Source organism: Ranitomeya variabilis, chromosome 4, assembly GCF_051348905.1.
Source record: "Ranitomeya variabilis isolate aRanVar5 chromosome 4, aRanVar5.hap1, whole genome shotgun sequence".
Classification (NCBI taxonomy): Eukaryota; Metazoa; Chordata; class Amphibia; order Anura; family Dendrobatidae; genus Ranitomeya; species Ranitomeya variabilis.
Genome location: NC_135235.1, coordinates 689,618,214 through 689,645,526, shown reverse-complemented (window position 1 = coordinate 689,645,526; position 27,313 = coordinate 689,618,214). Strand labels below are relative to the sequence as shown.

The window sequence follows — 27,313 nt, the reverse complement described above, 5'->3', positions numbered from 1 at the left end:
CCCCCCCCCCACCGATCGCCTCCCCAGTCGTCCTTTCTGCCCCGATCTCCTGTCCGCTCCCCTCCTCCCTCCTGTCGGCTCCCCCGGTCCTCCTGTCAGCTCCCCCGGTCCTCCGATCCCCCCCGTGTTCCGATCCCACCCCCCCATACTTACCTAGCTCCGATGTCCCTCCCGGTGTCCGGCCATCTTCTCCATGGGCGCCGCCATCTTGGAAAATGGCGGGCGCATGCGCAATGCGCCCGCCGAATCTGCCGGCCGGCAGATTCATTCCTGTACATTTTGGTCGCTGTGATAAGTTCTATCACAGCGATCAAAATTAAAAAAATAGTAAATAAACCCCCCCCCTTTATCACCCCCATAGGTAGGGACAATAATAAAATACAGAAAATATAATTATTTTTGTTTTTCCATTAGGGTTAGGGGTAGGGTTAGGGTTGCACTTAGGGTTGCACTTAGGGCTAGGGTTGCACTTAGGGCTAGGGTTGCACTTAGGGTTGCACTTAGGGTTGCACTTAGGGTTAGGGTTGCACTTAGGGTTGCACTTAGGGTTAGGGTTGCACTTAGGGTTAGGGTTGCACTTAGGGTTGCACTTAGGGTTAGGGTTGCACTTAGGGCTAGGGTTGCACTTAGGGTTAGGGTTGCACTTAGGGTTGCACTTAGGGTTCCACTTAGGGCTAGGCTTGCACTTAGGGCTAGGGTTGCACTTAGGGCTAGGGTTGCACTTAGGGCTAGGGTTGGAATTAGGGTTAGAATTAGGCTATGTGCACACGGTGTGGATTTGGCTGCGGATCCGCAGCGGATTGGTCGCTGCAGATTCGTATCAGTTTTCCATCACGTTTACAGTACCACGTAAACCTATGGAAAACCAAATCCGCTGTGCCCATGGTGCGGAAAATACAGCGCGGAAACGCTGCGTTGTATTTTCCGCAGCATGTCAATTCTTTGTGCGGATTCCGCAGCGTTTTACACCTGCTCCATAATAGGAATCCGCAAGTGAAATCCACACAAAAAACACTGGAAATCTGCGGTAAATCCGCAGGTAAAGCGCAGTGCGTTTTACCTGCAGATTTTTCAAAAACTGTGCGAAAAATTCCACACACAACTCCGCAACGTGAGCACATAGCCTTAGGGTTAGGGTTGGAATTAGGGTTAACACTAGGGTTAGGGGTGTGTTGGGGTTAGGGTTGTGGTTAGGGTTGGGATTAGGGTTAGGGGTGTGTTGGGGTTAGTGTTGGAGTTAGAATTGAGGGGTTTCCACTTTTTAGGCACATCAGGGGGTCTCCAAACGCGACACGGCGCCACCATTGATTCCAGCCAATCTTGCGTTGAAAAAGTCAAATGGTGCTCTCTCCCTTCCGAGCCCCGACGTGTGCCCAAACAGTGGTTTACCCCCACATATGGGGTACCAGCGTACTCAGGAGAAACTGATCAACAACTTTTGGCATCCAATTTCTCCTGTAACCCTTGGGAAAATAAAAAATTGCGGGCTAAAAAATTATTTTTGAGGAAAGAAAAATGATTTTTTATTTTCACGGCTCTGCGTTATAAACTTCTGTGAAGCACTTGGGGGTTCAAAGTGCTCACCACACAGCTAGATAAGTTTCTTTGGGGGTCTAGTTTCCAAAATGGGGTCACTTGTGGGGGGTTTCTACTGTTTAGGCACATCAGGGGCTCTGCAAACGCAACGTGATGCCCGCAGAGCATTCCATCAAAGTCTGCATTTCAAAACATCACTACTTCACTTCCAAGCCCCGACATGAGCCCAAACAGTGGTTTACCCCCACATATGGGGTATCAGCGTACTCAGGAGAAACTGGACAACAACTCTTGGTGTCAAATTTCTCCTGTTACCCTTGGGAAAATAAAAAATTCTGGGCTAAAAAATTATTTTTGAGGAAAGAAAACGTATTTATTATTTTCACGGCTCTGCTTTATAAACTTCTGTGAAGCACTTGGGGGTTCAAAGTGCTCACCACACATCTAGATAAGTTCCTTTGGGGGTCTAGTTTCCAAAATGGGGTCACTTGTGGGGGGTTTCTACTGTTTAGGCACATCAGGGTCTCTGCAAACGCAACGTGATGCCCGCAGAGCATTCCATCAAAGTCTGCATTTCAAATCGTCACTACTTCACTTCCGAGCTCCGGCATGTGCCCAAACAGTGGTTTACCCCCACATATGGGGTATCAGCGTACTCAGAAGAAACTGGACAGCAACTCTTGGGGTCAAATTTCTCCTGTTACCCTTGGGAAAATAAAAAATTCAGGGCTAAAAAAATTTTTTGAGAAAAGAAAAATTATTTTTTATTTTCATGGCTCTGCGTTATAAACTTCTGTGAAGCACTTGGGGGTTTAAAGTGCTCACTATGCATCTAGATAAGTTCCTTGGGGGGTCTAGTTTCCAAAATGGGGTCACTTGTGGGGGAGCTCCAATGTTTAGTCACACAGGGGCTCTCCAAACGCGACATGGTGTCCGCTAACGATTGGAGCTAATTTTCCATTCAAAAATCAAATGGCGCGCCTTCCCTTCCGAGCCTTGCCATGCGCCCAAACAGTGGTTTACCCCCACATGTGAGGTATCGGCGTACTCAGGAGAAATTGCCCAACAAATTTTAGGATCCATTTTATCCTGTTGCCCATGTGAAAATTAAAAAATTGAGGCTAAAAAAATTTTTTTGTGAAAAAAAGTACTTTTTAATTTTTACGGATCAATTTGTGAAGCACCTGGGGGTTTAAAGTGCTCACTATGCATCTAGATAAGTTCCTTGGGGCGTCTAGTTTCCAAAATGGGGTCACTTGTGGGGAAGCTCCAATGTTTAGGCACACGGGGGCTCTCCAAACGCGACATGGTGTCCGCTAAAGATTGGAGCCAATTTTTCATTCAAAAAGTCAAATGGCGCTCCTTCCCTTCCGAGTTCTGCCGTGCGCCCAAACAGTGGTTTACCCCCACATATGAGGTATCAGCGTACTCAGAACAAATTGGACAACAACTTTCGTGGTCCAGTTTCTCCTTTTACCCTTGGGAAAATAAAAAAATTGTTGCTAAAAGATCATTTTTGTGACTAAAAAGTTAAATGTTCATTTTTTCCTTCCATGTTGCTTCTGCTGCTGTGAAACACCTGAAGGGTTAATAAACTTCTTGAATGTGGTTTTGAGCACCTTGAGGGGTGCAGTTTTTAGAATGGTGTCACTTTTGGGTATTTTCAGCCATATAGAACCCTCAAATTGACTTCAAATGTGAGGTGGTCCCTAAAAAAAAATGGTTTTGTAAATTTTGTTGTAAAAATGAGAAATCACTGGTCAAATTTTAACCCTTATAACTTCCTAGCAAAAAAAAATGTTTCCAAAATTGTGCTGATGTAAAGTAGACATGTGGGAAATGTTATTTATTAACTATTTTGTGTCACATAACTCTCTGGTTTAACAGAATAAAAATTCAAAATGTGAAAATTGCAAAATTTTCAAAATTTTCACCAAATTTCCATTTTTTTCACAAATAAACGCAGAAATTATCGACCTAAATTGACCACTAACATGAAGCCCAATATGTCACGAAAAAACAATCTCAGAATCGCTAGGATCCGTTGAAGCGCTCCCGAGTTATTACCTCATAAAGGGACACTGGTCAGAATTGCAAAAAATGGCCAGGTCATTAAAGGGACACTGTCACCTGAATTTGGAGGGAACAATTTTCAGTCATAGGGGCGGGGTTTTCGGGTGTTTGATTCACCCTTTCCTTACCCGCTGGCTGCATGCTGGCTGCAATATTGGATTGAAGTTCATTCTCTGTCCTCCGTAGTACATGCCTGCACAAGGCAATCTTGCCTTACGCAGGCGTGTACTATGAAAATTGTTCCCTCCAAATTCAGGTGACAGTGTCCCTTTAAGGTCAAAATAAGCTGGGCCATGAAGGGGTTAATAAGACATGTGACTATAATAGACATGTGACTGTAATAGACGTGTGATTGTAATAAGACATGTCACAGTGTGAGGTGATTACTAAGGGTCATAATACTAAGAACTGGGTTTTTTTTGTTTTTTTTAAAAGCCACCCAAAAAAACGACCATCTATTGGGCAAGTTAATCCAAAAGCTAAGAAACCAAAACTGTCAAACAGCTGAGACAAGTGAACAATGTTAGTCCTGGGTTGAAAGGAAATGAATGAGACAGGCTGAATCAAAGGCAGCGGAAACATCTGAACCAAAGTATGAATGTCGTCAAAATGACGTAGGCAGGCTGACCTGAGTTTGGAAGCATTTTACTACGACCCAATTCAGGACTATAGGTCACATCTGACAGTCATAATAAGCAAAAATGGACGTAATATGAGAACATTGTGAAGCAAAAATGTTTATCTTTAAACCGCCTGGTATGTGGTGGTCAGTGGTAATGTCAGTTTGCCACTTTTAAGTCTATCTCTCGAACCACTTTTTTCATACATGTCAGGAACAACTCATGAGTCTAAGCATTTACTGTTAAGTATTAGTAGATACAATTCATCTTTCCAGATGACATCCTTCGGTAGGACAGCTGGACTCAAGGAAGAAGATTTATGCCGACTTTTAAAGTCCCGAGATAAATATATCACAAAATAGGTTTGATGCTTCCTGTAATAAACCAAGACCCAACATTTTTACAAATTTACTGTTTGGGAGATGAACAGATACAAGCTGAGCGACGTTGTGAAGTTATACCTGAGACAGAAAGACATTGTTTTGAATTTGCAAAGATTTTTCCACCAACACAATCAGTTAGTAAACCTTTATAATACAGTCTTATAAAGAATGCCAAGTGTGGAATATCAGGGCGTAATAAGAGCAGACAAGACACCGGTTGGTGGCACAAAAGGAGATTTACTTCCCCCAGTGTTAGTGAAGGAGCTATTGTAATGGTTGGACGGGACTTTCTAAGCCGAGATATAATTATTCAGCGACGGAGAGAACATGTTCAGTGTATTACAGAAACACATAGATCATATGATGCTCTGCAATATCCTATAATATTGTGGAATGGCCAAGATGGCGATCACTATAATCTAACAGACTGATCCCAACACTGCGAGGCCGACCAATAAACCAACCAATAACATATCAGCTATGGACTTCTACACCTACCAAATAATGATCAGACAACAATGGAGGCAACTTTCTCATCAATGTATAGTAGATCTGTATGCCAAGGTGGAGAGCGAGCGTCTTCTGTACATACAACTGAGCCAACAAACACTTACAGGGAGGCCATGCCAAAAGCGTGGTCTGATGGAGGATGGTCCACACTGGGACCTGACATTGCAGGAGGCGTCCATCACTCGCTTTCCTCCTCATCTTCTAACCTGCTCCCTATAATACCTACAACCTGTGCACCTTCCAATCCCCGGGCTCTGTGGGACAAATACACGGAATATCCTAGAGGAGATATCCATAGAGAGCACAGGAGAGGTCATCCGGACTTAGCCAGAAATGTCACTGCCGACAGATCCACCACAGTCCTCCTGACTCTAGAAGAAAGGAGCCAATGTGTCAGTAGTGACCCTCTAATAGCATCAGGTCACCGGCACCAGCTCCACCAGCCTGTGTGTTATGGGAGAGATATTCTGGGAGAGAAAAGCCAGGATTTGGGGAAGATGAGGGGATTTGTCCCAGTAAATAAGCCTCTTCTGGTTGATGACCACAGATCGGGGGATTTGGCAATTATGGCTCAGATTCCAGGTGGGAATAGGAGACGGTTTTCCTTGATGCCCCAGGAGGTTCCGGTAAAACATTCTTATTAATTTGCTGCTCTCAGAAATCCCCTCCATCAATAACATTGCTCCGGCCGCTGCATCGTCTGGGGTTGTGGCCGCTCTCTTAGATGGAGGCGCACGGCTCAGTCAGCACTAGGATTACCCCTGAATCTAGCGCTCTTGGAATCTCCCGTCTGTATTATCACTAAGGTCTATGAAAGATCTGGGGGGATCCAATCACTTAATGGGGGGAATTGTTCTACTGTTTGCAACGTTACCTGTTCTTAAGCAGAGTCCTGCATACACTGAGGCCCCTGATCATGTGACACCTAACTCCTCCCCTCCTGTGACCTCATCACAGGTCCTGTGCGCACAGAAAAGCAATATATGTGGTGTGTGGCCCTGAGGGTGGAGGTAGGTGCAGGAGATTCTCCATTACTGGGTACGGGGGACATTAACCCTTCAGCACGGAGGAGACACTTTGGGGTCCCTGTGTGGTGTGAGCAGTGAGGTAACAGCTGTGGACAGAACGCGGCTTCGCCGGTTGCACATTAGACCCACTCAGACACCTGCAGGATGAGAGGACAGAAGCCCAGAGAAGTTCTCCCACAATGCGATGATTCCTCTCCCGGCTCCAGCACAATAATGTAGATACTAGTGATGAGGGAGCCGCTCTCCACTACTCGATCCGGCATCGGGGGCTCGGACAAGCTTGTTACTGGGGTATCGCAGGTGATGGAGCGCCGTGCTCGAGTTCCCGGCCAATAAACATGCGGGGATTGCCCGCCATACACAGTAATGATGTAGCCATGTTGGCCCCTGGTATTACTGTGACTGTCCGGCCACATCACGTTATCGGGTTTATAGAAGACCCAGTGACGCGATGCTCGGCACACCGTCCTCAGGAAGCAGCTCAGGGAGAGCTGTTATAGGAGGGAGCACTTAGATTATTGTCCGCCCCCTAAGGATTATAAAGTTGTATCATTTAGTGTCTGTCATGTGGTGCTATAAGGTATATTTAACCCTTTCACCCCGAAGCCTGTTTTCACCTTCCTGACCAGGCCAATATTTTCAGTTCTGACCATTATCACTTTATGAGGTAATAACTCGAGCTTCAACAGATCCCACTGATTCTGAGACTGTTTTTCATGACATATTGTACTTCATGATAGTGGTAACATTTCTTTGATATGACTTTCATTTATTTGTGAAAAAATCAGAAATTAGGTGAAAACTTTGCAGTTTTCAAAATTTTTTTTTTTATGCCCTTAAATCAGAGTCATGTCACACGAAGTAGTTAATAAATAACATTTCCCACATGTCTACTTCACATCAGCACAATTTTTGAAACATATTTTTTTTGTTAGGAAGTTGTAAGGGTTAAAAGTTGTCCAGCTGTTTCTCATTTTTAAAGCAAAATTTGCAAAATCATTTTTTTAGCGACCACTTCACATTTGAAGTGACTTTGACAGGCTTATATGACATAAAGTACCCAAAAGTGACACCATTCTGAAAACTGCACCGCTCAAGGTGTTCAAAACCACAATCAAGAAGATTATTAACCCTTCAAGTGCTGCACAGGAACTGAAGCAATGTGGAAGTAAAAAATGAATGGTAACAGGAGAAATGGACCACAAAAGTTGTTGTGCAATTTCTCTTGAGTACGCTGATACCCCATATGTGGGGAAAAACTACTGTTTGGGAGCACAGCTGGTCTCAGAAAGGAAGGAGCACTGTTTGACTTTTTGAACTCCAAATTGCCTGGAATTGAGAGTGGACGCCATGTTGCATTTGAAGAGCCTCTGATGTGCCTATACTGTAGAAACCCCCACAAGTGATCCTGTTGTGAATTCCGTTCTTGGGCTCCCTCCTGTGGTTATGAATGGTACTTTTGTGAGTTCTGCCCTTGGGCTCCCTCTGGTGGTTTCGAGTGGAACTGCTGCTCCTTGAGTTTAGCCGTAGCAGCTGCTTTCACTAATCGGCTCCCCTGGCCTTGCTATTTAACTTGGCCCTGGTCTGTAATTCATGCCAGCTGTCAATGTTTCCTGGGTTAGATTCAGACCTTTCCTTGGATCTCTCTGATGACCTGTCCATTTCAGCATAAGATAAGTTCTTGCTAGTTCTTTGGTTGTTCTTTTGCTTTGGACTTCTGCTCAGTTTAAGTTATGTATCTTTTTGTCCAGCTTGTCATTATGAAATATTCAGGCTAGCTGGAAGCTCTGGGGAAGCAGATTTGCCCCTCCACACCGTGAGTCGGTGTGGAGACTATTTTTGTAATCTCTGCGTGGATTTTTTAGTTTTTAATACTGACCGCACAGTATCCTTTTCTATCTCTGTCTATCTAGATTAGAAATTGGCCTCCTTCGCTAAAATCTGTTTTAATTTCTGTGTGTGTCATTTCCCTCTCCACTCACAGTCAATATTTGTGGGGGGCTATCTTTCCTTTTGGGAATTTCTCTGAGGCAAGATAGTTTTCTGTTTCCATCTTTAGGGGTAGTTAGTTCTTAGGCTGTGATGAGGTGTCTAGGGAGTGACAGGAACACTCCACGGCTATTTCTAGTGTTGGTGTTAGGAGTAGGAACTGCGGTCAGTAAAGCTACCACCTCCTCAGAGCTTGTCCCATGATTTGTTTTACCCACCAGGTCATATCAGTGCTGCTCCGTAACCACCAGGTCATAACATGATCCCATTTTGGAAACTATACCCCTAAAGGAACTTATCTAGATATGTAGTGAGCACTTTGAACCCCCAGGTATTTCACAGGCATTGACAACGTAGAGCCAGGAAAATAAAAATAAAATCATTTTTTTTCTGCAAAAATTATCTTTTAGCCCAGAATTTTTTATTTTCACAAAGATAGCAGGAGTAAATAGACCACGACCAATGTTGTCCAGTTTTTCCTGAGTATGCCGATACTCCATATGTGGAGTAAAATCATTGTACGCTTTGAAGCAATCCTTAATTCAAAGACCAGGATTCTCAGGGCAGGTTTTACAATGGTAAAATGTGTCCTTTTGGATTCCCCTCTTTGAGCATACGCTGCACTGTTTTTTTTCTGATCTTCCGGCTAGGCTTTGGGATTCTTCTGCTGCGCGGGATAGATCCCAAGTATTATCTGGTACTATGGTATCCCATTCAGGTCCAGCCGCTCCTAGTGCTGCTCAGCACAGGCATCGGTCCCAGCATCTTGCTCAGGCTTGTGGTATATGTTTGGTTACTAGTGGCTTTTCAGCCAAGTCTGTGGTAATTAGTGATATGCAGGTGCAACCTTGCGCTCTGCAGTCTAAGTCCAGAGATGACCTTACTGAACATATCTCTGATGTAGCATCTTCTTATTGGCAGTCGGATGTTGGCTGCTCTGGTGATGTGGCAGCTCCGGATTTGCCCGCGGGTGATGTCTTGACTGACTGGGCATGAGTGTTTGGGGTGGAGTCTAGCGTATAAAAGGCTCTCAGCAGCGCAAGCGGGCACGCTAGTGTCATTTATGTTTTGGTGAGAGTGGGTGGTTATTCTACCACTCTGACTGCATGTTTGTGTGAGTCTGTCTGTGCTCAAGGACTGTACATGTTGGCAGGCAGGTAGCACATTTAGGCTGTTTCGTACCTTTGGCTCTACGCCTGAGTCTTTAGTTTACTACTTGCTTAGGGTGCCGGTCAGGCACAAGTTCGGTAGCATCAGGACTGGGGTAACTAGCCGCTTGGCTTTGCATCTGTTTCTTTCATGTGTGTAGTTAGCACAGTTGAGTTACAGAGCAAGCTCAACCCACATGCTACCATCCTAACAGGGTATAGTACTTGGCATTCCTAGTGCAGTACCTCTCTGTGATGTAACTGAGCTTGGTACTCAGTGTTCCGATCACTCTGTGTGGCGTTAACTCAGTGTGTTTAAGGTAATACTCACTGTTTTGTTCCAACATTGTTCACTACCAGCAGGATCATCTCTGCACGGTGGACCCCGGGTTGCAATTGCACTTTATTTTATATTTTATTTAGTGCAATCTGACAACCCTAACACTTCCTTTCTTCGCTGTTTGGGGAACCGGTCCTGGAAAATGTTGTTCTGGGACAATATGGCACAATCAGTTTCAGAAGTACCGGAACCCTTACCTTCCTGAGTGCAAAACATTATAAACTTGATGACTACCTCCTGAAACTGAAGGAAGGTCCCCATATCACCTGCAGATCAGAATAGCACAAAAGCATTGTACAGTGCCATCAATACAATGTGCATAGCCCATTTTTTGCTTTAGCTTTTCGCATGGCACTGTATGGTTTGAGGACCTGATCTGAGAGATCTACACCTCATGTACCAATTGTAATCCAAGATCCAATCTGGCTTTGGGACTTGTGTTGTGGACCCACGAACAGTGACAAGGGAGCTGTTGTCACGTGTATGGTGGTCATGATAACAACATTCCTTTTGTCCTTATACTTGACCACCAGCATGTTGTCGCTGCATTGGGATCGACTTTCGCCCTTTCTCAGCATTTGCACAATTAATGGCTTAGGCAGGCCTCTCTGATTTGTTTTACATGGTGCCACAGGCAACTGTACTTCTGACAGAAAGGGTCTTGAAAAGGGGGATACTGGTGTGAAAGTTATTAATGTAGAGATGATAACCCTTATCCAGCAGTGGGAGCAGCAATTCCCACACAATTTTCCCACTCACCCCCAGGATGGGGGACATTCAGGGGGGTTAATCTGGGTGTCATTTCGCTTGTAGACCCTAAATCTGTGAGTGTACCCTCGCATAGTTTGTATCGTTTAATTCCTTACCTGGACCTCTTTCTTGGCAGATATTGTTAAAATTTTAGCCTCCCTTTGAAATGAACCAGAGATTCATCTATAGCGATGTCCCTTTGGAGGTTGTATGCCTCAGCAAATTTTATGCTGAAGTGTTCAACCACTAGCCGAATTTTACATAGACTATCAAAGCTCAGATTGTCTCAGGGAGGACACTGCGCATTATTACTAAAATCCTATCATTTTTGGATCTCTTCAAATCGTGTCCTTGTCATGGCCATACAGAATATCGGTACTGTAGAGAATATCAGTATTCCAGTATTGCCGTAGCTCTGGTTTTCTGACTATGCCCATATGCAGCACTATTCCCCAAAATGTCATCATCTCTGCTGCAGTTACAGGGGTCCATCTGGGGTATGATGACGTGGGTGCCAACCAAAACGCGCGTTGGGGCGGTCTGGCAGATCCTCTTGGCCACCATCACCACCCTTACCGCAGGTAATAAGTGTACTCTTTATCGTACGTTATATTGGTTCCTTCAGCGCAGTTATCATTCAGCTGTTGGTAGGACTATTAAGTCCACACTGTGTTACCCCCAGGCTGTGTGTACCTATATTATGTAGTTTTACTATTTCTCTGCGCTATACTGCATGTAGACATAGGTGGTGAGAGGTGGTGTCTGTACCTCTATATTTATTATGTGAACATGTTATTCCTTACTAGGCCCAGATGTGATTCTGCCGACCTTTAAGCGTTTCTTTTAATCTTCCTTTTTGTATTTCCCCTTGTTGTCGTTATCTTCTACACCATGTGATTTCTGAATAAATTTATACCTTTTATATATAATTCTGGACTGCTGCTTTTCGTGGGGCTCTTGCCTCTGTTTCTTCATGTCTTAGCGACGATTGTCCATATTTAGTCCATATACATTGGGTCGTTATACATATATATTTTTTCTCTCTACTTTTAAACTTTAGATTTAACCAATGTTTTTCATTAGTTATTGTCTATGCACCACCCTGCAGATTTATTATAGTGGAGGTTGTAACATTGGTTCTAGGTGTCGATATACTGGGTAAAAATTTTCTATTTGGTGCCTCAACACTTCACTATAATTATTTTTGTAATATTTCCACACCTTTTTTTGTGTTTTTCATGTAAGTTGTCCTACCAGGGCCTGGGGTACTCTGTACCGAGTTCGGTGTTAAAGGGGATGTCATGGTGGCTGCGACCTGGTCTGTGGCCCTGGGACTCAATTAAAGGGGTTTGGAATGATGTAGTCTAATTATGACGCCACCTGTGGTTTTTGGTCAATAGTGGGACCGACGCTGTGTTAAAGGGGTACTCTGGGGGATGTTACTGCAGCACTGATGGTACACTTCCCACAGGTGAAGTGGGGTCCCCAGGAGTCCTACAGTGTGTGGCAAGATGGTGAATGCCGACGAATAAGTGGAGGACACAAGTTGTAAGTCTTTACCTGGTTTACTGTAGTTGGCAGGCCAAAGTCCAGGGTACCAGGCACGGATGATGGTGGTCTGGCCGGCCCAGAGGCAATGTGGGTTCCCTTTTACAGTAGAGGTCCGTGAGCCTTTCCAAGTAGCACCTGCTGTATATGAAGTCCCTGCTGCCTGAAGCTTTCTGCAGAGTCCTCTATTCCCCCTGTCCTGAGACAGGTACCTTCATTGCAGCTTGAGCCTTTTTACAGGGTCTCTATCATGCCCCGGGCTCCTCAGGTGCTGCTGCATTTCAGGTGTGGTGTGGGCAATGTCTGTATAATCTTATGCCCTCCGGTTCTGCCAAGTGTTGTGCAGTACCACTCAGGCCTCGGGCCCCCTGTACCCGGCTTCTGCGCTATGGCTCTGAGGGTGTCCTATCACTGTTCCTCTCCCTTCCAGCTACTCCACATACAACCCGTCCAGAGGCTGCAGCTCCCTCGTGGCTGCCAGGCCTCTCACGTCTGCTCCAGACGTCCTTCCACTTCAGTCTCTCTGTCCAACTAGCCTCCTTGGTCTCCTAGGACCAACTGCCTAGCTCCTCCTCCAGGTCAGGATACATATAGCTTAGGGAAGCTTCCCTGAATCTGGGTCTTGAGCTACCCCTCCTGGCCTGGATTCAGAATTTGTTTCACGTGTGTGCCTTACCTGGTGAAGAGAACTCCATTGCCTCTGAGCATGACATTACCTTCCCCGAACATCACTGTAGCAACCGGTCACCTGGGGTGCTACCCATGTACTATATGGAAGCCTACATGGAGACATTGGCATCAAATAACTCATGTCTAATTGTTCTTACAAACAAGCTTTTATAAAAGCCTCAAACTTTTGTGTGTGAATCAGACATGAGATCTAACTTGACAGAACATTACAGTGCGGGGAAGACGGGAAACCTTCATATAGACGGCTGGTGGTGATGGAGTCAGTGACGGACTCTGGACAAATATGTTTCTAGAGCCGTAGTAGAAGATGAAGATGTCATCCTCATCATGAAGTAGTTATTTCTCCTGTCGCGTGTAATGAATATCTCCTGCAGTATTGCTAATGCCGATTCCAGTAAATGTGACGAGAATTAGCGTTATGGAAGATGAGTCTATGAGAAACGTATTCAGCTGCCGACTCCGAGGAAAAAAATGCTTGTTGTCTGTGACCTAAAATATATAGGTTTTATTACTAGATGTCAGGAAAAAAACAGAATGTTGTAAAATAATAAAAATTTTATTGCTGCTTGGGTTCCCGTCAGTCTCTGTATTTCCTGGTCAATCCTAACGAACTTGTAATTCCTAAAGCTAATCAGCTACCGAAGCAGTGAGTAACATAGGCAGTGATTGGGAGCACGGAATAGATGTTTTGGTCAGCAATTCAGCTTATGTTCCAGTCCAAGCAAGACTAAAGAATACACGTTCTTCCTCCTGATACACTATGTTTCCCTTATTATCTCCACTAATTGTATTATTACACAGGATTTTTATGATGTTACATTGGTTCATCTTCTCATACAGGTCTCTACAATCTTCGATTCTCTCAGTGAAGATCTTCTATATAAGAGAATTTTCCTGATTTACCAAAGATGGATATAGACAGAGACAAGATGGCGGAGAGGATATTACGCCTTACCCTAGAGATCCTCTTCCTGCTTACTGGAGAGGTGAGAGATTCTGGTGACATTACATCATTCTTATCTATGGGAATAACAGATGGACAGAACTGGAGAGGTGAGGACTCTGGAAATGTCTGTAGTGAGATTTATTAATGTGTCTCTCCATAACCAGGATTACACAATAGTGAAGAAGACCTCTAGTGAGTACTGTCAGGACCCTGTGTCTGAGGGATGGGGAAGACCCCTGAGCATAATCATGGAGCCTCCACCTCACCCCCTGAGACATGAGGACATCAATGACCAGAAGATCCTAGAACTCACCTACAAGATAATTGAGCTGTTGACTGGAGAGGTGACACTGCTGGGAATGCTGGGACATTATACAGTAACGTTATGAAGGGATCAGGGGGATGATGGTATCTTTGTATGTGTCAGGTTCCTATAAGATGTCAGGATGTCACTGTCTATTTCTCCAAGGAGGAGTGGGAGTTTTTAGAAGGACACAAAGATCTGTACAATGATGACATGATGGAGGTTCCCCAGCCCCTCACATCACCAGGTAATAGACAAGACTAAATGCACACGGCCTATAATTATCTGTATGTAAAGAATTAATTCAGTCCCTGTATGTGTTTCCTCCAGATCTATCCAGTAGGAGGACAACACCAGAGATATGTCCTCCTCCTCTTTTTCCACAGGACTGTAAGGAAGAAGATCCCAATGTTCCTCAGGATCATCAGGTAGTTGGAGAGAAGGTGTCATGAGATCTCCCCTATGATCTGTAGATGTCTGTGAAGGTCTTGTGCTCAGTCTTGTTTTATCCACCAGTATTATAGTGCCTTGCGAATGTATTCGGCCCCGTGGAACTTTTCACCCTTTACCCCCATATCATGCTTCAAACATAAACATACCAAATGTAAATTTTTTTGTGAAGAATCAATAACAAGTGGAACACAATTGTGAAACTGAATGACATTTATTCGTTATTTTAAATTTTTTAAATTTTTGTGGAAATTCTAAAACTGAAAAATGGGGCGGCAAAATTATTCAGCCCCTTTAACTTAATACTTTGTTGCGCCACCTTTTGCTGTGATTACAGCTGCAAGTCGTTTGGGGTATGTCTCTATCAGTTTTGTACAGCGAGAGACTGAAATTCTTGACTATTCTTCCTTGGCAAACAGTTCGAGCTCAGTGAGGTTTGATGGAGATCGTTTGCGAACAGCAGTTTTCAGCTCTTTCCACAGATTTTCGATTGGATTGAGGTCTGGACTTTGACTAGGCCATTCGAACACCTGGATATGTTTATTTGTGAACCATTCCATTGTAGATTTTGTTTTATGTTTGGGATCATTGTCTTGTTGGAAGACAAATCTCCGTCCTAGTCTCAGGTCTTTTGCAGACTCCAACAGGTTTTCTTCAAGAATCGCCTTGTATTTGGCTCCATCCATCTTCCCATCGATTTTAACCATCTACCCTATCCCTGCTGAAGAAAATCAGGCCCAAACCATAATGCTGCCATCACCATGTTTGACAGTGAGGATGGTGTGTTAAGGTTGATGAGTTGTGTTGCCTTTACACCAAACATATCATTTGGCATTGTTGCCAAAAAGTTTGATTTTGGTTTCATCTGACCGGAGCACCTTCTTCCTCATGTTTGGTGTGTCTCCCAGGTGGCTTGTTGCAAACTTTAAATGATACTTTTTATGGATATCTTTGAGAAATGGCTTCTTGCCACTTCCATAAAGACCAGATTTGTGATCATGGGCCTCCTTGCTGCATCTCTGATCAGTCTTCTCCTTGTTTGAGATGAAAGTTTAGAGGGACGGCCGGGTCTTGGTAGATTTGCAGCCTTCCATTTCAATATGATCGCTTCCACGGTGCTCCTTTGGATGTCTAAAGTTTTGGAAATCATTTTGTATCCAAATCCAGCTTTAAAATTCTCCACAACAGTGTATCACGGACCTGCCTGTTGTGTTCCTTGGTCTTCATGATGTTCTCTGTGCTTCTAACAGAACCATGAGACTCTCACAGAGCAGGTGCATTTATACGGAGACTTGATTACACACAGGTGGATTATATTTATCATCATTAAGCATCTAGAACAACATTGGACCATTCAGAGATCCACATTGAACTTCTGGAGTGAGTTTGCTGCACTGAAAGTAAAGGGGCCGAATAATATTGCACGCCCCATTTTTCAGTTTTTGAATTTCCACGGTACCAAGATTTATTTCTTTCCTGAATTTCCACAAAATTTTAAAATAACCAATACATTTTGTTCAACTTCACAATTGTGTTCCACTTATTGTTGATTCTTCACCAAAAATGTACATTTGGTATCTTTATGTTTGAAGCATGATATGTGGGAAAAGGTTGAAAAGTTCCAAGGGGCTGAATACTTTCGTAAGGCACAGTATATGTTTTATACTTGTGTAATGAGAACGGTGGAGATGGCAGGATTAGAGCTGATGATAGATGTGACTTTTCCATCTGTCTGTGACTTTTACAATATCTGTTTCAGGGTGAAGATCTGTCCCATATTAATACTACAGAGACATATATGAGGGGTGGTGAGTGGTGTAAGAAGGAAATTCCTACATATGACTACCCAGGTGAGTAGTAACCACTAACTGCAGAGAAGTCACAGATTCTTCCTAGTCACCGGCTGTGGCTGTTTTATCGATTATCTATTCCGGTCGTGTCACAATCATGTGATCACCATTTTGCCTCTAGACAACAACAATATCCTTCACCCCAAGCTGCACAAATGTCTTTGGGCATTGAAAGCCCTTTTCTATAGAACTTACAACCTGGAAGATACACCTATCCTCTAGGATTAGGTGATGCTGACCATTACCTGTGTAGATCTGTTAACTACAAAGCCAAATGACAGTGTACATAGAATGTGCTGACAAGTTAGAAAATCACTTGAAGAAAAACATTTTGATTGATCTGTAAGAGAAAGTGGAGGGTATTGATGATGTTGGCTTCCTAGAACCCTGATATCTTATTTGATGAATCTACCTTCTCTCCCTTCTGTGCTGCTGAATGTGCTCATATGGTCCCTACAAGACCAGGCCCAGACTTTCTGGACAAACTTCACTTTTATGATTGACAACTTTGAATGTGCAGTGAGGGTCAAGTGTGAATTTCTTTACAATAACCACACAGTTCCCTTTTATTCTGACTTTTCATTTCCATTTAAAACTGACTAACTTCAAACAGGATTGTGACAAACTACATACAAAACATTACACCTGTGCCGTGATATATTTCTAAGCTGTGCGTGGCTGTTGGCTGTAATATACATTTATTCACGCCTGTAGGAGATGTGTTGGCATGGCTCGGGCCCTGGTTTCATGGAATCACTCTGCATCATAAATTACATTATGTTTTCAATCCTAAAGAATTCAGATTACTGCACAATCTCTCCTGAAATGGGGGCGCTAATACTTTCTCTACTCTTCTGGTCAGTAACTCCAGTAGTCCACTATAAATGGGTGCAACTCCGGTTTAGAGTTGGCATTCTCCCCTCAAACATATGTTGTTGTTAAATGTTAAATTAAAAAAATCTTTTTACAGGTTCATTCTGTCTGAAAGTTTGGATTGGTCTGCCTCTCTTCTATGAGTCTGGTAGTCTATAAAACAAGTCTCAATTTCTTCTGCCAAATGCCTGAGATTTCCTCTTGAAATTCCTCTGACAGAAAATATTGGCCCTTACGATAGTTTAGATTAAGAGCCACTTAGCCACATACTCAAATTACCCCAAGAGGTTTTACCACTAGTTACTCATTTTTTATAGACGAAGACTGTTGCGTTTGATCATGTCAGTAGATGTGTTGTTGTCTATACTAGCAGTTTTTGACTACAGTAATAAGTGTTCAAAATAATCTGATTTGACCATTTCCCGCACTCAGTTTTTTGTTCTTAATCAGGGTCCATTTTTCCAATCTAACGTGTGTTACTTTATGTGGTGATAACTTTGGAATTCTTCATAAAGGATAATAGGAAACAAGTGGACCTTACAAATTATTTTCAAAATTCTCTTGAATCTTCTGGTTCCGATGTCTACTCCATTACAGTGTTGCCTGCAGAATGAATAAGGCGGCTTCTGGTGACAGATCCAAGAAGAGATGTGACACTGTGCAGAAGACCTAATGTGACAAAAGGGCAGAAAACCCTTTTGGAGCATTAGAAATCCCCATAAATTGACTCTATTTTGGAAATTGTAACTCCAAATGAATTAATCTTTAGAAGTAGGGTATATTTTGATTTAACAGATATTTTCCCGATATTATCACACAGTGGATGTTGGAGAGTGAAAATTGCATATTTGCAGATTTATTACCTGACACATAATGCCCAGATTGTGCTCCAGGAGAAAGCACACACCGTAAATTAAGTGGGTTCTTCTCACTATAACACATGCATGCTAAATGTGGTTTGGGAACATTGAAAGACTCAGAAGCAAGGGAGTCGGGGGGATTTGACTTTGAGAGAGCGGATATTGTTGGATTGGTTTATGGAAGCCATGTTGCTTTTCAAAAGCCTTTTAGCCACTACTATTGTGGAAACCTCTGTTTTTCCACTGACCGTAAAGGACCTAAGTGGTGACTTATTTTTTGTGAGATGAGTAGGAATTTTTATTTATAATATTTTTGCCTACATATACTAATCTATGATGGTCCAGCAATCTTCAGGGGGTGGGGAATAGGTGGAGATAGTGAATGGGCTACACGTGCACACTTACACATAAAATGACTTTGTTTAAGGAACATGATAGGCCGCTCTGAACAAATGTGTTTTGAGGGAGCGCCTAAAACTATGCAAAGTGTGAATGGTCCTAATTTCTTGGGGTAGAGCATTCCAGATGATTTGGCACAACGCGGGAGAAGTTTTGGAGTCGGGAATGGGCAGCCAGTGTAACGACTGGCAAAGAGCGGACGCGTCCGAGTAACGATTAGCCAGGTGGATGACCCTGGCTGCTGCATTAAGGATGGACTGGAGAGGGAAAAGTCGAGTAAGGGGGGGCCAATTAATAGAGCGCTACAGTAGTCTAGGCGGGAGTGGATCAGGGCAACAGTGAGGGTTTTTGTTGTTTCCATGGCGAGAAAAGGGCAGATTCTAGAGATAGTCTTTAGAGATTATATATGTGAGGTGAAATAGAGATTGGTGTCAAACATAACACCCAGACAGCGCGCCTGCTGCCGGGACGTTATTATGGTGCCGCCCACAGAGAGGGAAATGTCAGATTTTGGGAGGTTAAAAGTAGGGAGTAGAGGTTCGGTTTTGGAAAGGTTGAGTTTCAGATAGAGAGTGGACATGATGTTGGAGACTGCGGACAGTCACTGGCGTTCTGTAGTACAGCGGGGTAAGGTCAGGGGATGGCATGAATAGTTGTGTGTCATCAGCATAAAGATGGTACTGAAAGCCAAATCTGCTGATGGTCTGTCCAATTGGGGCCATGTAGAGGGAGAAGAGAAGAGGGCCAAGGACTGAACCCTGAGGTACCCCAACACTGAGAGGAAGAGGAGATGAAGTGGAGCCAGCAAACAGAACACTGAAGGAGCAGTCAGAAAGATAGGAAGAGAACCAGAAGAGAGCAGTGTCCTTAATGTCTAGTGACTGGAGCCTAGAGAGTAAGAGAGGGTGATCAACAGTGTCAAAAGCTGCGGAAAGGTTGAGAAGAATGAGCAGAGAGTTGCCACCATTAAATTTTGCTGTCAGAAGGTCGTTGGTCACTTTGATGAGTGCAGTTTCTGTCGAATGTAGGGGCGGAAACCGGACTGTGAAGCGTCTAGGAGGGAATGAGTGGAGAAGTAACGCGTAAGGCTGGAGCAGATCAGGTGCTCCAAGAGTTTAGAGATGAAGGAGAGATTGGAGATTGGTCTGTAGTTGTTTGTGCAGGATGGGTCGAGGGCGGGTTTCTTTAATAATGGAGTAATAGAGTGTTTGAAGGAGGAGGGGAAAACGCCAGAGAATAGGGAGAGATTAGAGATTGTAGTTAGATGAGTTGTGACGACTGGAGAGAGAGACTGGAGGTGATGTGAGGGAATGGGGGCAGTAGTGCATGTAGTCAGACGAGAAGAAGAGAGGAGCTTGGAGACTTCTTCTGTGATGGGATCAAATGTGGAGAGTGAGCCAGGGGTAATGCAGAGAGGGATGGGAGTCACTGCACTTGGTGACAGGGAGCGGATTTCCTGATGGATATTATCTATTTTGTCTATATAGAGGAAGGCCAGGTCGTTAGCACAAATGTCTGTGATAGGGGCTTGTGCTTTTGGCCTGAGGAGGGAGTGAAAGGTGTCAAAAAGTTTCTTGGGGTTTTTGGATAGTGAGGAGATCAGGGTGGTGTAATAGGTATGTTTGGTGAGGTGAAGGGCAGAATTATAGGTTCTTAACAAAAATTGGAAGTGGATGAAGTCTTCTGGTGTGCGAGTTTTCCTCCATAAGCGATCTGCACACCTAGAGCTTCGAGGGGGAAATTGGGTTTGCGATGGGAGCCAGGGCTTTTTTACTCTGTGTTTGGAGGTTCTGAGGGTGAGGGGAGCTACTTGGTGAAGGGTACTTCTCAGAGTGTCCTTGTAGTGATGTACAGCCAGATCAGGATAGGACATATCATTGTTTGGTGGCTTTTTATTTAGTATATTTTGGAGGCAGAAAGATCACCATGATCCACTGGTTCATTCTATGAAGTTTTCTATTAGACTGAGAACTATCATTGTCTTGGTGAATAATTTAAGATTATTACATAACTTTGCTATTTTTACTGATAGTGTGAGTAGAAATGTTCAAAAATATAAAATTTAAGGATATTTTATTCAAAACTAAATAATGGTTTTATTTTTGGCAGATGTCTGTACCAGGAAATCAGAGGTACAGCTGAAATCTTCAATTTTTAAATCAGATGATCTTGAGATCCCACAAGATACTACTGAAGTGGATTCCATTACTCCAGATATACCATCATCCCTTCACAACAAAGATCTGTCATCTGATCCTTTGAAACAGGTCTTGTCTTCTGATTCATTACCGACTACTAAGGAAAATCAAAGTAATAAAAGAAGCATTAAAAAATGCATTGCTTCTAAAGCAAAGAAGCCATTTTCATGTTCAGAATATGGAAATAGTTTTCCCCTCGAAAAGTCTTTTCTTAAACAACAAAAAATTCACACAGCGAAGAACAGCTTTTCTTGTTCCAAGTGTGGGAAATATTTTAACCAGAAAGTGCATCTTGATAGCCACCAAAGAACTCACACAGGGGAGAAGCCTTTTTCATGTTCAGAATGTGGGAAATGTTTTAACCAGAAATGGATTCTTGTTAGACATCAAAAAACTCACACAGGGGAGAAGCCTTTTTCATGTTCAGAATGTGGGAAATGTTTTAACAGGAAAGCGCATCTTGATAGCCACTGGAGAACTCACACAGGGGAGAAGCCTTTTTCATGTTCAGAATGTGGCAAATGTTTTAAGCAGAAATCAGAATGTGTTATACACATGAGAATTCACACAGGGGATAAGCCTTTTTCATGTTCAGAATGTGGGAAATGTTTTAAACGGAAATCATATGTTGTTATACACCAGAGGACTCACACAGGGGAGAAGCCTTTTTGCTGTTCAGAATGTGGAAAATGTTTTAACCATAAACGGGGTCTTGTTATTCACCAAATAACTCACACAGGGGAGAAGCCTTTTTCATGTTCAGAATGTGGGAAATGCTTTGCCCAGAAATGGCATCTTATTATGCACCAGAGAACGCACACAGGAGAGAAGCCTTTTTCATGTTCAGAATGTGAGAAATGTTTTAACCGAAAAGCAGACCTTGGTAGGCACGAGAGAACCCACACAGTGTAGAAGTGTTTTTATTGTTCAGAATGTGAGAAATGTTTTGTGAAGAAATAATCTACACATTAGTCAAAGAATTCACAAAGGGGAAAAGGCTTTTTTATGTTCTTAATGTCGGAAATGTTTTACACGGAGATCAACTTTTAATAAACTTCCAAAAGGTCACACACAGGCAAAGCCTTTTTCATGTTCTGAATGTTGGAAATGTTTTCACGAAAAATAGTATTTTCAAAAAGGGATAATCCACTACTAGAACAGCCCTTTGTCATTCCTCATATTTGGCCGCTTTAAAATAAAAACACTTGTTCTTGTGTTCCATTACGGCTCTGTTCCAGCGGTGTCGGGACTCACATTCCATGTCACAGCTTACTGACAAGTTACAGAGATTAGAGGATGATGTCATACAAGGTGTGGGCCATCATAATGCTCTTAAACATACACTGGCTCTTCACAGCCAGCAAGTAAACAATGTGCTTTATAGGGTCGATGACCAAGAAAATCACAATAATATCAGATAAGGGGAATACCTGAAAACATCAATACACAAGCGATTATGCCAACACTGTGGACATTATTCAATAATATCTTTGTTGATCCTATTGATAAGAAGCTGGAAATTAACAGGGCGCACTGTACACTATGCAAACATGACCCATGTTGATTCAAATGGAAAATGTATACAATTGCTCACAGATCTATCCTGAAAGACACTTGCTAAAGGAAGGGTGCTGAAACCACTACTTGATGCCCTCTAGGAAAATGTCCTGATGTACTTCTGGTGGTGCCCATTCCAGCTGTATACTTTCAAAGATCCAAGCGACATGAGACCATTCTGTGATGCCCTGGACATTCCCTGAATCCATATTTCTGTCTGGCCACCTACTCCACCTTTGCCACAGAGAGTTCCAGCACATTGCAGAAAAAGCTCAATAGATCAAGAACTGGATGACGATGCACCTAGACTGGAAAGGAATCATATGAACTTCATAAATGAATCTAGTCTTCCTTGATGAGAGAGACAGTTTGCAGATTATTACTTATTTCTTGAAGCATATAATTAGATATAGCTAAATAGAGTGTTATGTTCCTCTCTCCCACTATATAGAATGTCTCAGTTCATATTTTAGCACGGCATATAAGTTGAGTTCACATTATATTAAAATATCCGGCTGCATTACTTTACTCGCTTTATATTCCATGGTTTCCCTTAATAGGATCCTTAGAACTAAAAGTTTGACTTACACCTGTAAAGACAACCCCCAGTTATGGAATTGCATTGGGATCTGCTTGTTTCGCAGTTTCCTTGTGTTCGATATATATTCATAATCTATACCTCTTAGATGCTGAGAGGTAGACTTTACATCTGTACTTCCATCTTGCTCTTAATCTTTCTATTTTTTTTCTTTTCCCGTTTTTCCATATAATATGGCATAACTGAAAATGTTCTCATTGAATGTCAGAGGACTTAATGATCCAGAGAAAAGAGCTCAAGTGTTTTATCAGATACATAACTTACACGCATTTCATGCGCAGCTGAACCGCAGATCTTGTTTACATCTGCGGTTTTGCGGCGGATGTGCCCGACTCAATGCATGTCAATGGGTGCAGAAACGCTGCAGATCTGCACAAAGAATTGACATGCTGCTTTTCCGCATGTTTTTTTTCCGCAGCATGTGCACAGCGGATTGGGTTTTCCATAGGTTTACATGGTACTGTAAAGAACATGGGAAACTGCTGCAGATCCGCGGTAAAATCCGCAACGTGCGAACATGGCCTAAGAGACAAAATGAAAACATTTAGGCTATGTGCACACGTTGCGGATCCGCCGCTTTTTTTTCCGCGTAGAAAAGCTGCAGATCTGCAAGTGATTTACAGTACAATGTAAATCAATGGAAAAAATTGCTGTGCTAATGGTGCGGAAAATTCCGCACAGAAAATGCTGCGGATCAAAAGAAGGAGCATGACATTTGTTTGTGCGGATCTGAAGCGTTTTTGTAGCCATTACATTATAGAAATCCGCAGAGGTAAAAGCGCATGAAATCTGCACAAAATCCGCATAAAAAACGCATCAAGTCCGCACCTGCGTTTTCTGCCAAGAGATGCAGAATCCGCACAAAAAAATTCCAGAGGCAAATCCGCAACGTGTGCCCATACCCTTAGGGTGTTAAAGCATGCAGGTAGTGATGAGGCTTCGTAAAACTCAGTGTAGACAAAATCAAACTCATCATCTTTCCCCATCTCGTGCATCCCCCTACCTGATCTGTCTATTATGGTAAACGGTATCACTCTCTCTCCCGCACCTGAAATCCACTGCCTCCGGGTAATTCTCGACTCTGCCCTGTCCTTCAAACCTCCCGTCCAAACTCTTGCCACCTCCTGTCGCCTCAAACTCAAAAATATTGCCAGAATCTGTCCCTTCCTCAGCCCACAATCTACCAAAACTCTTGTTCATGCCCTCATCATCTCCCGCCTCGATTACTGCAACACCCATCTCTGTGGCCTCCCCACTTACTCTCTTACACCGCTCCAGTCTGTCCTCAACTCTGCTGCCTGGCTAAACCACCTCTCTCCTCGCTACTCCCCTGCTTCTCCCCCCTGCAAATCCCTCCACTGGCTCCCAATTCCCCAATGAAACCAGTTCAAACTACTAACACTGATCTACAAAGCCATCCATAACCTGTCCCCTCCCTATATCTCTGAAATAATCTCTCAATATCTTCCCTCACATAATCTCTGATTCTCCCAAGACCTCCTACTCTCCTCCACACTTATTCGTTCCTCACACAACTGCCTCCAAGATTTCTCACAAATATCCCCCGTCCTCTGGAATTCCACGCCTCAACACGTTCGATTATCCACCACCCACAGATACTTCAGACAGAACCTGAAAACCCCTCTCTTCAGGAAAGCCTACAGCCTGCAATAACCATTCTGCTGCCTCACCACCACCCGAGCTGCCACCTCACCACCACCAGAGCTGCCGCGTCACCAACACCAGAGCTGCCGCCTCACCACCACCAGTACTGCCACCTCACCACCACCAGAGCTGCAGCACCCCTGACCTTCTGTCTCTTCCCCATTATCCCATAGAATGAAAATGGAGCACCCCCAGAGTAGGGGCAATGGGGTACTCGGTACCGGGTGGCTCGACCCAGCCCGTGGCCCTTTGAGGGTTGTCCAATGAAAAGAAGAGTTTGTATAATGTTCGTGACGCCACCTGTGGTATTCGGTCAGGGTGACCAACGCTGCTTAGGGGTCCGCTGGGGTGATGTTATGGCAGCAAGATGGTATACCTACCCACAGGTGAAGTGTATCTCCAGGGCTTCCCAGAAGCATAGATGGTGATGGTGGAGGGCGCAAGGCGCAGGAAATAACGAGGACACAAGGTTGCAGTCTCTTTACCTTTTACTGGAAGCTTCAGCATCCACAGTCCAGGGTACAGACCACAGTGTAGGCAGAGTCCGGCCGGTCCGAAGGCAAATCCAGAGTCCCCTTATCCAGGTGGAAATCAGTAGCCTTCCTACTAGCGCCTGTGTGTTGTAGTACCTCCCTGCTGAGCAACTCGGTAAGGTCCTCACAACTCTCGTGGATGTTCTAGATGTTATTTCTTCCTGTCTGTCCCCCAGATGGTATGGATAGGACAAACCCGTATGACTGATGGCCTGAGGCTTGTTTATAGGGACCCTAGAGATGCCCCGACCCCCACAATCTGCTACTGTGTCTTCTTAGGTATTTAGGTCGGGCAGGCATCCAACTTGGAATTGACTGTCCTGCCGGTCTCTGAAGTAATGCATAGAGACAATTACTCCCTCAGTGTTCCAGCCACCGGCTACGCGCCTCAGAAGGAGGCAGCCTTTACAGGGCAGAACTCCTGTTTTCTCCTTGTGCTGTGACTTCGTTTCTCACTCTCTACAACACAGTTCTCTTCGTGTCCTTTCTTAGGATGCTGCCGCACGTGGGGCAGGCGCAGCTCCGTAGCTTTCTGTCTCGCTAGACCTCTGTCAGGATCCCACCCATGACAGGGACCCTCTGTCTGCAGCTCAGATGTTCCTCCTTTTCCCCCTGACAGGTACTCACTGGGTCAAACCCAGGCACCGTCTGACTAACTTCCTATCCAAACCACCAGTTTTACCCTTCTGTGAGGAGTGCCCTACTAGATAGGAGCGCAGCTCCCCCTGGTGGATTGGAGTGTGAAGTGTGGTGTTTGGTTTGTGATACCTGGAAAGATGAACTCCTTTGTTACCTTCAGACGTAATATCACTCCCCCTGGTGGAAGAATAATATTACTGCAGCAACCAGGACTCTGGGGCACTGCATAAGTCCGCAAGGACAGGGTCCTCTCCCCTCTGTACCAGTCTGTCATTGTAAATTTGTTTACTGTAAATGATATCTATAACTCTGTACGTAACCTCTTTCTCATGTACAGCACCATGGAATTAATGGTGCTATATAAATTAATAATAATGAGGCATTAAATAAATACAGAAATTTAAATAAATGCTGTAAAAAGCTAATCAAGGCAGCAAAGATTGAGACAGAGAGACTCATTGCCATGAAGAGTAAAAATAATCCCACAATATTCTTTAACTACATAAATAGTAAGAAACTAATAAATCAAAGTGTTGGCCCCCTTAAAAATGCTCTGGGTGAAATGGTGGATGAGGGTGAGGAAAAAGCCAATATGCTAAATGACTTTTTTCATCAGTATTTACACAAGAAAACTCCATGGCAGACAATATGATCAGTGATAACAAAAATTCCCCATTAAGTGTCACCTGCTTAACCCAGCAGGAAGTATGGCGGTGTCTAAAAATCACTAAAATTGACAAATCTCCGGGCCCGGATGGGATACACCCCCGAGTACTGCAGGAATTAAGTACAGTCATTGATAGACCATTATTTGTAATATTTAAAGACTCCATAATAACAGGGTCTGTACTACAGGACTGGCGTATAGCAAATGTGGTGCCAATATTCAAAAAAGGGACAAAAACTGAACTCGGAAATTATAGGCCAGTAAGCTTAACCTCTACTGTGGGTAAAATCCTGGAGGGCTTTCTAAGGGATGCTATACTGGAGTATCTGAGGAGGAATAACCTCATGACCCAGTATCAGCACGGGTTTACTAGGGACCGTTCCTGTCAGACTAATTTGATCAGCTTCTATGAAGAGGCTTTAAGTTCCGGACTGGACCAAGGGAACCCAGTAGATGTAGTGTATATGGACTTTTCAAAAGCTTTTGATACGGTGCCACACAAAAGGTTGATACATAAAATGAGAATAATGGGGATAGGGGAAAATATGTGTAAGTGGGTTAAGAGCTGGCTCAGGGATAGGAAACAAAGGGTCGCGGGTAGCAGTGGGGTACCACAGGGGTCAGTATTGGGCCCTCTTCTTTTTAACATATTTATTAATGACCTTGTAGGGGGCATTCAGAGTAGAATTTCAATATTTGCAGATGACACTAAACTCTGCAGGGTAATCAATACAGAGGAGGACAATTTTATATTACAGGATGATTTATGTAAACTAGAAGCTTGGGCTGATAAATGGCAAATGAGCTTTAATGGGGATAAATGTAAGGTCATGCACTTGGGTAGAAGTAATAAGATGAATTCTAAAACACTGGGCAAAACCGTCAATGAAAAAGACCTGGGAGTATGGGTGGATGACAAACTCACATTTAGTGGCCTGGTCAGGCAGCTGCTTCAAAGGCAAATAAAATAATGGGATGCATTAAAAGAAGCATAGATGCTCATGAGGAGAACATAATTTTACCTCTATACAAGTCACTAGTTCGACCACACTTGGAATACTGTGTACAGTTCTGGTGTCCGGTGTATAAGAAAGACATAGCTGAACTAGAGCAGGTGCAGAGAAGAGCGACCAAGGTTATTAGAGGACTGGGGGGTCTG

At 43.6% G+C, this 27,313-nt stretch overlaps 1 protein-coding gene across 8 annotated transcripts; it reads left to right on the top strand.

The window, feature by feature from the left end:
- The first annotated feature begins 6,034 nt into the window (after positions 1–6,034).
- Positions 6,035–22,579, top strand: LOC143767696 (uncharacterized). 8 transcript variants are annotated; one of them, XM_077256195.1, is made up of 7 exons: positions 6,035–6,132; positions 13,456–13,601; positions 13,726–13,905; positions 14,034–14,112; positions 14,196–14,293; positions 16,075–16,165; positions 20,407–22,560. In XM_077256195.1, the coding sequence occupies exons 2-7, from the start codon at positions 13,524–13,526 to the stop codon at positions 21,405–21,407; spliced, it is 1,527 nt and encodes a 508-aa protein (XP_077112310.1). In that variant the 5' UTR covers positions 6,035–6,132; positions 13,456–13,523; the 3' UTR covers positions 21,408–22,560. The 8 variants fall into 8 exon arrangements, with proteins under 8 accessions (XP_077112310.1, XP_077112303.1, XP_077112308.1 ...); XM_077256188.1 differs by having other exon boundaries at positions 6,041–6,132; positions 13,989–14,112; positions 20,407–22,574; XM_077256193.1 differs by having other exon boundaries at positions 6,041–6,132; positions 14,031–14,112.
- Positions 22,580–27,313: the final 4,734 nt, after the last annotated feature.